General features: G+C 64.6%; 1 protein-coding gene across 20 annotated transcripts in view; it reads left to right on the top strand.

The window, feature by feature from the left end:
- Nucleotides 1–16,526, top strand: part of MCF2L (MCF.2 cell line derived transforming sequence like) — a 92,190-nt gene that overhangs the window by 66,535 nt on the left and 9,129 nt on the right. For all 20 annotated transcript variants that reach the window (XR_003513868.1, XM_027557997.1, XM_027557996.1 and 17 more), the window contains 21 exons: nt 775–894; nt 2,543–2,659; nt 3,038–3,187; nt 3,624–3,748; nt 3,997–4,111; nt 5,075–5,194; nt 5,452–5,643; nt 6,019–6,210; nt 6,551–6,710; nt 7,359–7,432; nt 8,496–8,569; nt 9,803–9,869; nt 10,368–10,483; nt 11,568–11,637; nt 12,653–12,745; nt 12,895–12,987; nt 13,423–13,548; nt 14,275–14,496; nt 14,576–14,668; nt 15,529–15,607; nt 15,740–15,806. Coding sequence is in view for 19 of the 20 variants with exons in the window: in XM_027557997.1 (XP_027413798.1) it covers nt 775–894; nt 2,543–2,659; nt 3,038–3,187; nt 3,624–3,748; nt 3,997–4,111; nt 5,075–5,194; nt 5,452–5,643; nt 6,019–6,210; nt 6,551–6,710; nt 7,359–7,432; nt 8,496–8,569; nt 9,803–9,869; nt 10,368–10,483; nt 11,568–11,637; nt 12,653–12,745; nt 12,895–12,987; nt 13,423–13,548; nt 14,275–14,496; nt 14,576–14,668; nt 15,529–15,607; nt 15,740–15,806 (2,465 nt within the window). In the remaining variant the exon portion in view is untranslated. The remainder of the gene's footprint in view (nt 1–774; nt 895–2,542; nt 2,660–3,037; nt 3,188–3,623; nt 3,749–3,996; nt 4,112–5,074; nt 5,195–5,451; nt 5,644–6,018; nt 6,211–6,550; nt 6,711–7,358; nt 7,433–8,495; nt 8,570–9,802; nt 9,870–10,367; nt 10,484–11,567; nt 11,638–12,652; nt 12,746–12,894; nt 12,988–13,422; nt 13,549–14,274; nt 14,497–14,575; nt 14,669–15,528; nt 15,608–15,739; nt 15,807–16,526) is intronic.

Here is a 16,526-nt window from a genome sequence, read left to right on the forward strand (position 1 = left end):
GGGACCATCGTAACAGACACCACAGACCACAGCAGGGCTCAGATGGCAGGGCCTCCTGTCTCCCCATCTGGATGGGGAGTCTGAGCCGGCTGGACCCTCTGCAGCTGCGAGGAGGTCTGTGTGTGCCCCCCAATGGCCTCTGGAGACCCTCGGCCAGTGGAAGCACCCCCATCTGCTTCCACCCCACACGCGTCCTCTGTGGGTCTCGATGTCCAAATGTCACCTTTACGGGGCATGTCCGGTCAGGGCCCACCCTGACGACCTCATCCTGACTTGGTCACCTCTGTGAGGACCCTAAAGCCATTCTGAGGTGCTGGGGGCTTGGACTCCAAAATAAGAGTGTGGGGACGCATGACTCAGCCAGAAGGGAAGGCCAAAGCTCTTCCTGCAGTTGCTGTTTTAAGTTTGTATTGAAGTCGATTTATAACGTCATGTTGGTTTCAGATGCACATCAAAGGGATTCAGTTACGCGTATGTATGAGTACGTGTATCTTTACGTTCTCTTCCTTTGCAGGTTATTACAAGGTATTGAGCGTAGTTCCCCAAAAGGTCAGAGCTTTTGACCTTTAAGACCACAAGCCATGTAACACAGTTGTTCCAAGCAGTGTGGCTGTTCTTCTCCGTGAGGGGTGGCGATGCTCTGAGTGCAGTGTCTGTACCCAGCTCCGCCCCGGGCTGGCGCTGGCGTGGGGGAGGCACCCAGTCCTCTCTGTGGGGCCGCGGGCTGCTATGGGCATGTGGACCCCAGACGGAGAGCGGTCTGTGTCCCTGCAGGCATCCTTCCCCGCAAACCTGCAGCTCGTCCTCGTCCTGCGGCCAACCGGGTTCTTCCAGAGGACACTCTCCGACCTCGCCTTCAGGTTCAACAGAGATGACTTTAAGATGAAGGTGCCGGTAAGTGCCCACCTCCTGTGGGGAGCGCCCACTCTGCCCAGGGCACAGGGCGGGGAAGTGGGTGTGAGTGACCCCCCGGCTGCGGCAGGACTCTGCTTCACCTCCTCACTCCAGCCGGCACGGGGCAGCCCCGGCAGCTGCCGGCTGTCCTCGGAAAGCCAAGGCTGTGTGGATCCCTTAGAGGCTGCTCACCCGGGAAGCTGCATTCCCTTGGGGAGGTCAGGCCATGTCGAGTCAGGTGCTGGGAGGGGCTGCCGGCAGAGGACCTTGGGAGCACAGGGGCTCGTGCCCGGCACCTCGTGACCTCCCCAGCAGGACCTGCCAGGTTGCTCTTGAAACCTGAGCACCCCAGTGTGGGCCATCGTCCCCGAGGTCGGCTCTCCTGCGTCGACGGAGGGCCTTCACCGGCCAGGGCCCAGGGGTGCAGCCCCCAGGCTTTGGAGGGAAATGGGTGCGCCCATCTCTGTAGCATCAAAAAGCCTCAGTTTCTGACGCCGAGGGCAGGGGTCTCCACCCTGAGTACAGTGGTCGCCCTGCACCCGGCCACGTGGGACCAAGCCCATGAGTTCTCAGAAGCCAGGTTCACAGGATCCATCGCCCACGACGCCCCTTCCCCGGCCCGTCTCAGTCACCCTTCGATACTCAGGAAGCGCCGTCCGGGGAGGGCGGCTGCTGCAGTGGGTCCATGTTGGTGCCCTGGGCCTGTGCTGACTCAGCACTGGGCAGAAAACGTTAAGAGGGCTGGTGGGCTCCAGCCTTTTCCATGGTGGTTCAGTTGACACAGAGCAGATGGAAATCACAGAAGAGCCTTAAGTCCTTGGATAGCTGACCGACCCGTCTCCACTCCTATTGGCGTGAATCAGGGTGTTCTGGGCGAACGGCCTTGCTGGACGGCGAAGAGAGACTGGATGTCTCTGCTGAAAGCTGGCACCGTAGCCTGTTCTTAAGAGAAGATGACATCTCAGTCAAGAGTCTCAACGTGGGCCCCCGGATGGCTGGGTGGGCGGTCCTCTGAGGTCTTAGCGGCACCCTGTCCCCTCCACCCGCCCCCACATGGAGACAGTCAGTGTTGACCTGGGGCGTGTTGGATGGCCCCTTGGCCTGGAGCAGACTCAGTGGTTAATAAAACATGAGGTGGTGTCCAGTGGCACAGGGACTGAGCCTCCAGGACCTCGGCAGCAGCGCCTGACAGTTTGCAAAGCAAAGGTGGTATTTTTATCCAAAGTTCATGGATGCAGTGACCTCAGAAGGGCAAGAGCAAGACAGGAGACAAAACCCTCCCAGGTGGAAGAGCCCCCAGGCCCCTGTTCTCCACGATAGCCATGCCCGGTGCCTGCCTCCGCCCCCGTGCAGCCTGCTGGGTTTTGCCGGGAATGCAGACAGATGGGCAGCTTTGGAATCTGTGTGGCTCCATGAACACGCAGGCCCCCTCACCCATCAGATGCCCCATGTCAGCAGAGTGCCCGGCTCTGTCCAGGCCTTTGCTTATTCCCAACGGCTATCATCTGCTGGGACCGTGCACCCATTTCATGGATGGGAGAGCTGAGGCCCAGGGAGCGTTGCACCGTGCCTGCCGTGGGAGGAGCTGGGAGGCCCCTCCATCCGGGTCTGCGGGGCAGTCTGCTCACAGGTGGTCTCGTCCCCCCAGGTCATAATGCTGAGCTCAGTCCCAGAACTACACGGCTACATCGACAAGTCCCAGCTGACGGAGGACCTGGGTGGGACGCTGGCCTACTGCCACTCCAGGTGGCTCCGCCATCGCACAGTGAGTCCCCCACCCCCGATGGCCCCAGGCCGCCCAGCCGCGCGGCCTCCGCCTGCTCCAAGGACCTGGTGCCGTTTCCCGAGCTTTCTCCCTGAGCATGAGCCGACGGTCTCAGTGGACCTCGGCATCTGAAGGAGAAACGTGAGTCCTGTCGGGAGTGGCTTTCTGGGGCTCAGGAACACGGGGACAGAGAAAAGCTCCAGCTGGGTTCTTGGCATCACCCTCAGGCAGGTGCAGAGCCCACGTCTGTGCAGGAGCTGAGGCTGAGGCTGGGGCTGAGGCTGGGGGGCCTCCCGAGGGGCTGGGCTGCAGCCTGGCTTTCAAGCCCAGGAGGGCGCAGTGCACAGGCTTTGGGCTGACGGTCTCCCCCCAACATAGGCCATCGAGAGCTTCGCCCTCCTGGTCAAGCAGACGGCGCAGATGCTGCAGACCTTTGGGACCGAGCTGGCCGAGACGGAGCTGCCCAATGACGTGCAGTCCACGAGCTCCGTGCTCCTCGCCCACACGGAGAAGAAGGACAGAGCCAAGGTGTGTGTGGGAGATGGCGGGAGGCGGGAGCCGACCCGGATGGCTGAGCTGACCAGCAGCCACAGCATACACTGGCCTCTTGATGAACATGACGGGGTCGGCTGAGGCGGCCGCACACTGTGGGCTCCCCGACCCACTGATGGTCCTTGGGTGCCCCCATGAGAGCCCCCAGCTCCCTCTGAACACGGAGCAGACACACGGGGCCCCGGTTTCCTGTTACTCCTGCTCGCTGCCTGGGAGACCCGTAACCCTACCCCGCCAGCTCACCGCACCGGTGCCTCCCAGCACCCCCTCCCGGGGGCACCGGGTGGGAGGGCAGCAGAGGGTCTGGGGGGGGCAGGCGGGGTTCGTTGCGGTGCCTTCTGACCCCTCGGGGCCCCACCCAGGGCCAAATCTGGGGCTGGTGGCCTGGATGACGAGCCTGGACGTCCCACAGGAGGATATGAGGCTGGCGCTTGTCGAGGGGCGGCGCGTCCTGGAGAGCATCCACGAGCCACTGGCCCGGAGCCCAGATCAGAGCCCCAACCAGGACCAACTGGACAGTCAGAGCACCGTGCACAGGTGAGGCGGGGAGACACGCAGCCCGGCCACGCCCTCCACCGTGCAGAGGGAGGCTGGGCTCTGGGGGGACATGCGGCCCCGCCCCCAGCGTGCCCTCCACCGTGCGGAAATGAGGCCAGGCTCTGGGGAGACACACAGGACCCCCGACGCGTCCTCTCCAATGAGGAGGGCGGACCAGCCCCCGCCGCTTGGCACTGCCAGGAGGGGCCTCACGGTTCCACACCAGCGTGGCTGCCGCCCTTCCCCAGGCTCCTGGCCCAGCTGAACGAGACCGAGGCCGCCTTTGACGAGTTCTGGGCAAAACATCAGCAAAAACTGGAGCAGTGCCTGCAGCTCCGGCATTTCGAGCAGGACTTCCGAGAGGTGAGCGGCCTGGGGGGCTGCAGGGGGGCCCTGGCGTGGGTGATGTGTCCCGTGGGAACCACTCACGGCCTCGAGGAGCCGGGGGTCTGGTTGGAACCTCAGTGCCGATGGTACATCCTTCCAGACGGGATTCCCAGCCGTTTACCCTCCTGCTTCACAGTTGTCCTAGCTGTTCCAGTTCCTTCGCCTCCTGTGTAAATGTCAGATGACCTGATCTGTGTCTCCGAGAAAGTCCCACTGGGTTTTGTCAGGAATTGTGTTGAACTTGTGCCTCGCTCTGGGGAGAGGCGGCACTTGACTGCACTGACTGTTCCGTCAGTAAACGCCTCTGTCTGCCCATCTGTTTAGATTTTCTTCGGTGTCAGCGCGTGTCATTTGCGCGAGCTCAGCATGTGTTTGGTTGGGTTTACATGTACACGTTTCATTTTTTAAGCAACCGTAGACGGTGTCACGCTTTCTCTTCCGGTGTCTTGTGTGTGCTGTGCTGCCTGTAGAGACACAACAGACTGTTGAGTACTTATCTTGTGCCCTGAAACCTTGCCGAGCTCAATCCAGGCACTGTTTGGTAGCGTTTCCACACAGACCATCAGGCCACGTGCAGACGGAAACGGCTTGATCTCCTCCTTCTCTGTCTGCGTGTCTCTGTGTCTGTTCTTTGTCTGCCCTGGTGCCCTGGAGCGTCCACCACTGGGATCACAGTGGCGAGAGGGGACGGCCCTCCCTGTGGGGCGCGGTCTCCGGGGAAGGTGTCCGTCACCAGTGTTACACCTGGGGTGTTGGCAGGAGGGTTCTGTGGATGTCCTCTCCAGATCAAGGAAGTTTCCCTCTAGTCCCCCTTCCGAGGGGAGGCCTGGGCCCTTTCCCCTCCCTGAAGCCAGTTTCCACGGCAGCCCCTCCGTCCCCCAGCTGTGGCCTTCCCACTGATCTCACTGCATGGCCTCTCACCCCGCTGCCCCGTCTCAGGTCAAATCGGCCCTGGACGTGCTGGCCCAGAAGGTCACGACTTTCACCGACGTGGGCAACAGCCTGGCACACGTGCAGCACCTCCTGAAGGACCTGACCGGCTTCGAGGAGAAGTCCAGTGTAAGCGTGGACGTGGGCGGCGGGACCGTGGGGACACCACGCCCCAGTGTCACCACCCCACCCCGCGACCCCAAGCCTGCCCCTGCCGACCCCCTGCTCACCCCGAGCCCACCCCCACCGACCCCCAGCCCGCCCCCAACCCACCCACAGCCTGCCCCTGCCGACCCCCAGCCTGCCCCCAGCCCGCCCCCGCCGACCCAGAAGCAGGAGGTGCTCTCTGCCCCGAGAAGCTGAGCTGGTCTCTGGCGGCCTTGTAGGCCGCCGTGCAGCGGGCCCGCACGCTGTCCCAGGAGGGTGAGCGGCTCATCGAGCACAAGCACTATGCCGTGGACTCCATCCGCCCCAAGTGTCACGAGCTCCGCCACCTGTGCGACCAGTTCGCGGCCGACGTGGAGCGGAGGAGGGGGCTGCTGGGCAAGTCGCTGGAGCTGCACGGCCTCCTGGAGGCGGTAGGCCCGACCCCCAACCCTGACCCCGCCCCTGGTCCTGCAGGGCCAGACCACAGGTGCTGGGTGGACAGTGGCCCCCGGCCTCCCGAGGGCTCCTCCTGAGACCCAGACGGTCCCGCGCCAACACTGGTGATTCAAGGACTCACCTGCCACAAAAAACCCAGAGGCGACCATCCAGCCAGTTCCCTGCACTTTGTCCGCGGTGTGGCTGCGTCCCATCCTGGGCAAGGCCCCTGGTTTCAGGCCCGCGTCCTGGGAGCCCTCTAGACCTGGCAGGACCTGCGTGCTTTGTCCTGTGGATGGTCTCAGAGCACAGCGGTCGGCGGGCCGCCTGAGACACCAGAGCAGCCTCCAAGGCGCCTTCTCCCCCCGCAGTCCATGAAGTGGTGTGACGAGGGCATCTACCTGCTGGCATCGCAGCCTGTGGACAAGTGCCAGTCCCAGGATGGCGCAGAGGCCGCCCTCCAGGAGCTCGAGAGGTTTCTGGAGACGGGGGCAGAAAATAAGATCCAGGAGCTCAGCAAGATCTTCCAGGACTACGAGCCCATCCTCACCAAAGACCTGCTGGTGAGGGGACAAATCCCTGGGCACTCGGGAGGCACAGGGCGGGGGCATTTCAGGACGGATGCTGTGCCCCTCCCTTCCCACCCCACGGGGGTCCCTGCTTCCCAGCAGGACCTGTGCTCCATGCCCTGGCCACCCTCTGGGCCCCGCTTCCACCAGCCTCTGGACGCGGCTGGACCCCGACTGCTCGCTCCTGCCAGCTGTCCACAGACCCCCGCCAGCCACCTCCTCCCTTGGCACCCCAGCCCCCCCCAGGGCCGAGCGGGGCCCACGGGCGTCACGGTGACACTCGGAGCACCACTGCGATGTCCTGCTGAGTCCAGCATGCCATCCCCTTCCACAGGAGCATGTGCAGAGGGTCTTCCAGAAGCAGGAGAGCGTGGAGGAGATGTTCCACCGCAGGCAGGCCAGCCTCAAGAAGCTGGCGGCCAAGCAGACTCGGCCCGTGCAGCCCGTGGCCCCCCGGCCGGAAGCACTCACCAAGTCGCCCTGCCCCTCCCCAGGTTCGAGCAGCACCTCTCACCCCAGGGAATGCCCCCTTCCGTCCAGCCCATTGTGTAAATAAAGCTTTATTGGCACTTGGGCCCCTCCCTCGGTCCCTCTCGGCCATGCTGCTCCCGTTGTGGTGGCTGGGCCGGGTCCACCGTGGCTCCGAGGGCCTTGCCTGGGCTTGTCCCGGCCGTCTGTCCTCAGCGCCGTAGCTGGAATGGTTTTCCCCTTGTGTGGCTCGGCCCTCCACCCCTGAAACCTCCTGGTTCCCCAGGCGCATCCCCTCTGGAAGGCAGGGCTGGGCCCTTCCTGTCACCTCCTGTCCCCAAAACACACAGCTTCAGCAGCCAGCATGGCTCCTGCCGTTTTTTGCAGCCCTGGCCAGTGTTGCCTGTCCACGCCAAGAGCCTCTGAGCCCAGCTCGTGGGCCCATTCAGACTCCAGGCACAAAGTTCTTCCCTGTCACTGGGAGCCGGGCCCCGCTGCGAATGGCGAGCCCATGGGGCTCCCGGCCCGTCTCCCACTGCCTCCTTCATGTTCCTGTGCTTCCCTCCTCGACTCTGGGCTGCTCTCGGCATTTGCTCGGTATCCCTGCACACGCGTTCCATCTCTAGGCCGAGAGATGCGAGGTCGCTCCCCTCCTTCTCTCCTTCCTAAACCAGGCATCCGGAGGGGTTCTGAGAACCACAGTTCCGAGGGCAGTGCACTCCGGAGGGGGCCCTACAGGAGGGCCAAGGTGAGCCCCGGTCGCGGCCCCACCCCTACTCCGCGGCACCGCCCCTCACTCCTCTGTCCCCGCCTCCACTCCTCAGCCCCACACACCTTGGCCACGCCCCTCGCCCCGCCCCGGCCCTCACTCCCATGCCTCCCCCCGCCCTCTCCCCTCCAGGCTCTCATGCCCCGCCCCCTCACTCCCGGCCCTGCCTTGCTCCCTCACTCCTCAACCCTGCCCCCTCACCTCCCGGCCCCGCCCCCACTCTCCTGCCTCCCCCCGCCCTCTCCCCTCCAGGTCCTCCTGCCCCGCCCCCTAACTCTCTGCCTGGCTCCCTCACTCCCCAGCCCCGCCCCTCTCCCTGCCATTCTCCCTTATTCCTCAGCCCCGCCCCCTAGCTCTCCCGCCCTCTCTCCTCCAGGCCTTCCTGACCCCGCCCCTCACTCCCCTGACCCCGCCCCTCACTCCCCACTCCTCCGCCTCCCCCGCCCTCTCCCCTCCAGGTCCTCCTGCCCCACCTCGTCACTCTCCCTGCCGCTCCCTCACTCCTCAGCCCCACCCCCTCACTCCCCAGCCCCGCCCTCTCCCCTCCAGGTCCTCCTGCCCCGCCCCCTCACTCTCCCTGCCTGGCTCCCTCACTCCCCGGCCCCGCCCCTCTCCCTGCCATTCTCCCATATTCCTCAGCCCTGCCCCCTCGCTCCCCCGCCCTCTCTCCTCCAGGCCTTCCTGACCCCGCCCCTCACTCCCCTGACCCCGCCCCTCACTCCCCGCTCCCACTCCCCCGCCCTCTCCCCTCCTGGTCCTCCTGCCCCACCTCCTCACTCTCCCTGCCGCTCCCTCACTCCCCAGCCCCGCCCTCTCCCCTCCTTGCCCTCCTGACCCCGCCCCTCTGCCCCCAGCCCCGCCCCCTCACTACCCGACCCTACCCCAACTTCCCCGCCTTCTCTGGGCCCTCTCCCCTCCTGCTCCACCCTCGGGACCTCCTGTCCTCCCCAGAGGGACCAGGAGGTCAGGCTCTGGAGCCGGGCCTTAGGCCTCACCTTCTGTCTCTGAAAGTGCGCTGCTTGGCCGGCTTCTCTCTTCGCAGAGTGAGGTGAGCGAGGGCCGGCAGGGCCGTGGCGGCTCCACGGGGGACGAGGAGAGCCTGGCCGTCCTGCGGAGGTGGGTGGCTGCCTCCCTGGCCACTCCGAGGGGGAGCGCAGCCCACCGGGATCTCAGCCCCCACCCCGCCCCCCGAGAGGGTCTGCACGCCGAGGAGCAGAGGTGGCCGAACCCCCGCCCCCGGGAGGAGCAGCTCAGAGCAGAGCTGACCTCGAGGGTCACTTGGCGGGTGCTGGTGTCCCTCTGCGTGCTCCTCAGGAAGGCCACGTTTGCCCCCACCTGGCTGGCGGCCCTGGGGCTTGAAGCAGGGACATTCTCCCTCCCTGAGCCCAGGAGACATGACTCGGGGGCACGGCCCTGACTCTCAGGCCACATGTGCAGGGCCAGCCTTGGACCCGCCCCCGCCAGCCCTGCCCACAGCCTTTCCTGACTCCGGCTCCACTGGGTGCTGGGCGTCACTCGTCTTTCTTGGCTCCCCTCACCGTCTCTTCCTGCACCCTTCCACTCTGTGGAGGGTCTGCTTGGCCCACAGCCCCCCTCGCCCCACACACTGCCCCCCCTGCCAGGATAGCACCTGTATAGACATGCCCTTGGCCACCAAACTCTGGACTTCACTGGAAGGCCCTGCCCATGTCCCTACTCTAGTGGTGGTCACTCTCCCACAGACCCCCCCCACCCCTGCCCCTGGGACTGCCCTCGGCCCTCCTGTCTACTCAGAGAAACTGCCCAGGCTCCACGCTGCCCTCCATCCACGGGGACAGCCTCCTCGCCAGTCCACACTACGCTCTGCCCCGGCGGCCAGGGAGCCCGAGCCTTTTCTCCACGCCCCTCGCCGCCCTGTGTGGAGGATGGGCACTTAGAACCGCACAGGGCCTGGCGACGGGCTAGCCGTCATCTGCTCATGGTCCCAACCCAAGCTCTGTTTTCGGCTTAAAAATGGGAATCTTGGTCATAGGCAGTTAAAAGGTGATCCTGGTCCACAAAGCGAGGTCTGGCCCGCCCGTTTGCCAGCCCGTGCCCTCCTGGGCGTCCCTAACCTGACAGCACATAGCAGGGCCCCAGAGGTCACACAGGCCCACTTCTTGTGGGAGGCTGGGGGGGCCGTGGAGCAGGGTCCTCTCCTGGAGGGGTCTGGGCAGGGGACTTGGAACTGTGGCCTGGGAGTGGGGAGGCCTGGGGGTCGGGGACTTGGAACTGTGCGTGGTCTGGGAGTCGGGGCTCCTTTGGAGGTGGCCCGTGGTAGCTGGGAGGCAGTGGGAAGCAGCTCGTGCATGAGAGCACGCCCGCCCACAGGCACGTGATGAAGGAGCTTCTGGACACAGAGCGGGTCTACGTGGAGGAGCTGCTGTGCGTCCTGGAGGTGAGGGTGGTCTCGTCCTACAACAGCCCTGCTGAGCCAGCCAGGAGCTGGAAACCCATCGGCTGTCCATCCTCGGGACCAGGGCATGTGGACGCAGGCACAGCTGCACTGGGATGTGTTTGCAGGAAGAGGGAGAGGCTATTGCCTAGGGATGGCGGAGGGCCTTCTGGGTGCGGGGACTCTCTGCCTCAGGGTCTGGGCTGTGGTCACGAGGGTGCGGGCACAGAGATAATCCGCCAGAACGCAAGTGTAAGCTTTGTCCCCTTCGTAGGAGATGTGCCTGAGTTTAGAAAGGTTGAAAGGTGAAGAAATGGATGGAGGCCCCCCACACACACACACAAAAATAAGTAACTGATGCTGCTTGTAACTCATATTTCTGCGCTTGTGTTTCCGGAATGAGTTCGAGTAGATTTGATTCCTAAATCTGAGCAGCATTACTTCCCCACTTGGTGGTGTCGTGGAGCCCGCCTCCGGCGCTGACCGCTCCCCCCTCCGCAGGGCTACGCCGCGGAGATGGACAACCCGTTAATGACTCATCTCATCTCCACTGGCCTTCAGAACAAGAAGGATATCCTGTTTGGAAACATGGAAGAAATTTACCACTTTCATAACAGGTTGGGCCTTCCCTTGGGTGGCTGGAGGCCCTGCCTGCCGGAGCTTTGCTGGGGGAGAGCCTTTCCTCCTGTCAAGGGGTTAAGCAGATGGGCAGCAGGCTCAGACGGGACGAGCCCAGGGTAGACCCCGAGCGGCAGGGAGCTACAAAGGGGCCGCGCGCCCATAGGGCCAAGCCCGTTCCCATAAGGGATGGGCACAGCGCACTCTCCTTTCTGCCCATCCCCGCTTCGTGGGAGGGCCAATGGCCTCTGTGTGGCTTTGGGGAGACGTGGGCAGTCCTTCTGGGGCCACTCACCCTCAGCGGTCTCAGGGGCTCGTGGGAAGTTGAATAGTGATGCAGAGGGAATCAGATGGGGGCAGAAGCCTGTGGTCCTGAGGAAGGTTGCCGTGCACGGGTCCCTCCAGCATGCCTGGGGACAGGCCCGTGGCTGTGGGATCAGCCCCATCTCCCTGGATGCTGGGGGCACTGGGACTTCTGTCTGACCACATGCTTTTGCCCCTGTCCGTAGCCTCCATCACCTGCAGCTTGTAAAGGAAGCAGCGGGTTTCAGGTGCACCTCCCTGAGAGGTTAGGGTAAGCAGGGGGCCTGGGCTGTCCCATCGTTCCGCATCCCAGGCCCTGGCTCACAGCCGCCCTCTGTGTCAGGATTTACCCGATAGACGCATGGAAGTTGGAAGCCCAGACAAAAACTCAGCCCAGGCTCAGGGTCAGCACCATAGGGTGGAGGTTCCTGAGGGCAGGACCCTTGAATCTGCAGAAAACCCACTGAGCACTTGGGGCTGCTGGGCCTCAAGAGGCCCCATCTGCTGCTACGGCCCCTCGGTCTGTGTCCATGTTCTCCAGAAACAAGGCGTCCCCACGGGGCCACGGCTGCATGTCCCTGAGCGTTCGGTGCAGTCAGGACCCTGGGAGGGACAGGCGTGGGCTGCAGGCCCTGAAGTCAGACGGCGCGTGCCTGCTTACGGTCTCAGGCACCGTCCAGAGTTGGGATAGGCGTTTGGAAAAGAACATCTAATACTTGGTGACGCTGCCGTCATATTCTGGCTATGTTCACGTGACCTGGCACACACTTCCTCATCTAGGATATTCCTGAGGGAGCTGGAGAACTACACGGACTGCCCGGAGCTGGTTGGCAGGTGCTTTCTGGAGCGGGTGCGTGCTTCTCAAACGTGTCCTTCTGCAGGCCTGACACCTTGAAGTTGCTCCTTAAAGCCACAGTGGCTCTAAGTTCTGTCATGGTCCCCATCTGGCCAACCGAGATTACAAGGACAGATGTTTCCAGTTTGGCTGAGATGCCGTGATGCTTTTCGTTAGGGCCAGAAGAGCACAGTTTCCCTAAAGCCCAGTAACTAGCTCAAAAAAGAGAGACCTAGGACCCCAGCTTTGAGAGCCGGCAGAATCGCAGGGCATCGGAGTTCTGGGCGCGAGTGCGGCGTGCTGACTGTCCTTGCCGGCGTTAGTTCCCTGCTGGTCCCTAGCACACCAGCTGACCCTGGGTGGTCATGCGTGCTCTGAGGTATCAGTCACAGATGCAGGACCAGCAGTGGGCTGGGGGCCGTGCACAGGCTCTGGGAGCAGGAGGATGGGATGCAGGATGCTGTCCCTGGTGACCCTGACCCAGCAGCACGCAGGCGCAGGCAGGAGCCGGCGCCGGGGCAGAAGAGGCAGAGGAGCCCTGTTTGTGCTGCTCTCAGTCTGGCGCACCTCCCGGTGCTGAGACCTGGGGTGGGGAGTGTCACCAGCATCGGCCCCCCCGGGGACCGAGGGGCAATGCAGGTGCTCAGGCCGCGCCCCCGACCTGTGGAACGCGGGCCTCAGTGGGGGCGGCAGTTACCGTTCATCAGCCCGCCGGCGTCCTGACCCCCATGCACGTGCAGCTGAGTCCTTCACAAAGTCTGTGTTGGTCCTGTGTCTATTTGTCTGTTCCCTGAGACCAAAGACGGCCACACGGACCGAATGTTTCTAAGAGAGGCGCCAGGACTAGGGCAGCCCTGAGATGGAGCTTCTGGGCTGCTGTCACCTGGCTGACCGGCCACAGCCGTGGTATCTGAAACAGAGAGGGGGCCCGGAGTTGGGCTGGCCCAGGGAACCGGGAGTCCCCACCCAGAGGGCTGTGACTCGGAGGTGGGCTCCGTGACCCCCATGACGCGGCCCCGCTCCCTGGCAGATGGAGGAGTTCCAGATCTACGAGAAGTACTGTCAGAACAAGCCGCGCTCCGAGAGCCTGTGGAGACAGTGCTCCGACTGCCCCTTCTTCCAGGTGTGTCCCAGCCGTGCCGGCTGTCCTCAAACGCTGAGCTTGGGGCGAGGGCGGCAGCCGTCTTAAGGAGGTTGTGGTGGGGATGGTCCTCCACAGGCTGACGCTCCCAGGGAGGGTGACAGCCGTCTAAGGGGGTGTGGTGGGTGCAGGAGTGCCAGAAGAAGCTGGACCACAAGCTGAGCCTGGACTCCTACCTGCTGAAGCCAGTCCAGAGGATCACCAAGTACCAGCTGCTGCTGAAGGTGAGAGGCCGGGCATCCCCTGGAGCCCCTCCGCCCCCCGCCTGGCCTGATGCCCCCTCCCCGGAGCCTGGCTCTGGTCTGGCCACCCTCCCAGCCGCATACCACACAGTGGCAGTCGCCCCAGCCCATCCCTGAGCTCCGTGGTCTCTGGACACTTTCCTCCCATGTCTGCGGGGCCCTGGCTCCCCACACGCCTTTGTGAGAGCCTCCCGTGCACTGCCTATCATCAGGGGCCGGGGTCGGGGACACAGGCAGGCAAGACCATCCCCCAACCCTGCATCTAGGCGGGGGGTGAGTGCCCCAGGGCACATTGGTCTTCCCCCACCAGTGACAACCGCACAGGAGCCACACCCTTGTCCCAGGGCGTCCCAGCCGCTCCCCCAGGGGTGGGGCTCAGAGTCCAGACGGGCAGTGACCCCCCCCGCGCCCCACCAGGAGATGCTTAAATACAGCAAGAGCTGCGAGGGGGCGGAGGACCTGCAGGAGGCCCTGAGCTCCATCCTGGGCATCCTCAAGGCCGTGAACGACTCCATGCACCTGATCGCCATCACCGGCTACGAGGTGAGGCTCCGCCCACCCTGCCAGCCTGGGGCGGGGCCTGAGGGGCCCATCACGGGCGGGGGGCGGCCTGCACGCAGGTCACCCAGAATCCCGTGCGCGCCGCCCTGCTGGCGGGAGCCCAGGAAGTTCCCACCCCAGGGCGCGTCTCAGCCGGCGGGCTCGGGCACCACCCCTCCTGGCCCTCCCCTTCTCGCCCAGGCAGCGCCTGACAGCGGGATGCCGCCCCTCCACCCGCCACGCGCTCAGGCCGTTCCCTGGTTCCTCTCCGCTTTGTAAATCCCTCCAGCACTCGCCCTCTCTTTGCTTTTCCCTTTAATCACCTTTCTTTTTGGAGCAGTTCTGGGTTCATGGCGAAATGTAAGGGAGCACACAGGCCTCCCCACGCCCCGGGTGCACATCGGCCCCCACAGCGCCCCCTCCCGTCGCAGTCGGCGCCCGTCACAGCCGGCGGGTCCCCACTGACCCTTCACCCAGGGTCCACAGCGCACGTCGGGGTCACGCTCTGGGTTTGGACAAGTGGGTGACCAGCGTCCACCATGATAGCGTCCCACAGAGCAGTTCCCTGCCCCAAACATGCCCTGTTCGTCCCCGCGACCCCTGACCTTCCCAGTGTTGGCGGTTGGGCCCCACGGGCCACAGCCCGGCTCCCAGACAGGCCTTCTGCTTGGCTGCGTCCGAGGCCTCAGGCCCACGCTGGCGTTCATCGGGCCTCCTTCCGCCCCTCAGGGGAACCTGAGTGACCTGGGGAGGCTGCTCATGCAGGGCTCCTTCAGTGTGTGGACCGACCACAAGAGGGGCCACGCCAAGGTGAAGGACCTGGCCCGCTTCAAGCCCATGCAGCGCCACCTGTTCCTGCACGAGAAGGCCGTGCTCTTCTGTAAGCGGCGGGAGGAGAACGGCGAGGGCTACGAGAAGGCGCCCTCCTACAGCTACAAGCAGTCCCTGAACGTGAGCGCCCCGGGCTGGGCACCTGCCTTCCGGGGAGGGCACCCCGCCGGAGGCCCACCCACTTGCTCTGCCCTCACAGATGACGGCCGTCGGCATCACGGAGAACGTGAAAGGAGACGCCAAGAAGTTCGAGATCTGGTACAACGCCCGGGAGGAGGTGTACATCATCCAGGTGGGCCCCAGGGTCTGCCTGGCCCGTGCGGGTGCCCGTGAGCAGTTTTGGCTGAGGGCCGCCGTCTAGGACCTTCTGAGGTTTTATCTCCCAGAGGCCAGCCCACACTCCTGCCCCGTTTGTGTGGGGCTGCCCTGGGCTGTCGGCGACGGAGCCGAGCCCTGACGGGGAGCAGGGACCCTGCAGGGCAGAGGGGCTCTGGAGGCAGGGCAGCAGGTTCCTGAGTGCCGGGACGGCGGGGCAATGCGGGCGGCCCATGCCGCACGTGCACACTGGCACACGCGTGCGCGGCTCTCGTGCGGGGAGCGTGTCCTCACCTCGCCGTAGGGGTGGGAGATGGTGGAGCTCTCGGGGCGTCCACGCGTCTGACAGAGACCCCGAGAGAGCAGCTCAGCCCGGGAGGCGACTCACCACGTTGCCCGCCACAGCTCTGACACGCTTGGTGGTCTGGGCCCTGGCGACCCTGGGGGATGTGGCCCCAGGGCAGCGAGGAGGCCCTGGCGACCTGGTGACAGCTCACAACACACCAGCCGGCTCGGCCAGCCAAGGGCCCGCAGAGCTGCAGCGGGAGCGGCCTCAGCCAGCGCCCGGCTCTGCACCAGCCTGGGATACTCAGAGTCCAGCACCTACCAGCACAGCCAGTGGTCAGCGCACCCTCTCCTGAGGGTTCCCGCTGAGTCAGAGTCAGAGCCGCAGGGTGCGGGCCCGGCAGCCAGCGCACCCTCGCCCCAGGGCTCCTTCCTGCACCCCCAGTGCAGCACTGTCCCCCGGTTCCCACGGGTCCCGGGCACCTGCAGAGGGATACACTGGCACACGTCACGGTGGGCACGCAGTCACCCCTGGTCTGCTCTGGGGCACAGGCACCCACTCCTGAAATCAAGGCCGCCTGGGTGAGCGAGATCCGGAAGGTGCTGACCAGCCAGCTGCAGGCGTGCAGAGGTGAGGGCCTGTTCCCTGCCCCCCGGGCGTGTTTGGTCCCTCGGAGCAGCCCCAACCCTTGGCCCTCCAGACTCCTGGAGGGGAGGGCACGCGGCCCCAGATCCTGACTGCACCGGGCCCCTCTCCCCACAGAGGCCAGCCAGCATCGCGCCCTCGAGCAGTCCCAGAGCCTGCCCCTGCCCACACCAGCTGGCACCAGGTGAGGCCCGCTGCGTGCAGGGTTCCCAGTGGGAGCCAGCCAACCCGCGCCACCATGTCTCCTGGTCCCCAAGCCCACTGCCCAGGGCCCGGGGGTGTGTCCCGGGCTCACACGCTGCTGGTCAGTCCCAGCAGGTCAGCGTCAAGGCCTGTGCCTCTGGCCCCAGCCTCAGGCAGACGCCAGTCCCTGTGTTCCTGTTTTCTCCTGGGGAGGGGGTAGAAATCCCATCACGATCAGCGCGCAGTGGGTGGCTGTCCCAAGAGCAGCCCAGCACCCACGTGTCAGAGTTGGCAGCGTCCCAGGTGGCCAGATCCTAGGAGCACACTGGCTCACAGCTGTGGGGCCCACGGCTCACGGGCAGACAGGGACGAGGAGACTCATTTCACACTGGCCTCGTTACGTGTCTTCTGCCCTCATTTTTCCTCTGTTGCTTTATCCATCCACTATTTATTCTTTTACTGTTTTTTACGTAAGCCACGTCTAATCATCTGTGGAGTAGGATATAGTCTAAATAAATCACAGAACAATAGCTTTAAAGGAGAAAGGTTACCCTGTGGGAGAAAAAAACAACAAGACCGCCTCTTGCTTAGCAGCTGTGGAGGTGGTGTCCCGCCTGGCTACACCCAGAGTCTGGAGGCGCATGGCCACGCCCCGCAGTGGGAGACACGCGGCCGAGCGCTGGGGAGGAGCTCAGGGTCATCCCCTCCCCACCCTCGGGGG

The sequence above is a fragment of the Bos indicus x Bos taurus genome, chromosome 12 (assembly GCF_003369695.1).
Source record: "Bos indicus x Bos taurus breed Angus x Brahman F1 hybrid chromosome 12, Bos_hybrid_MaternalHap_v2.0, whole genome shotgun sequence".
Lineage (NCBI taxonomy): Eukaryota > Metazoa > Chordata > Mammalia > Artiodactyla > Bovidae > Bos > Bos indicus x Bos taurus.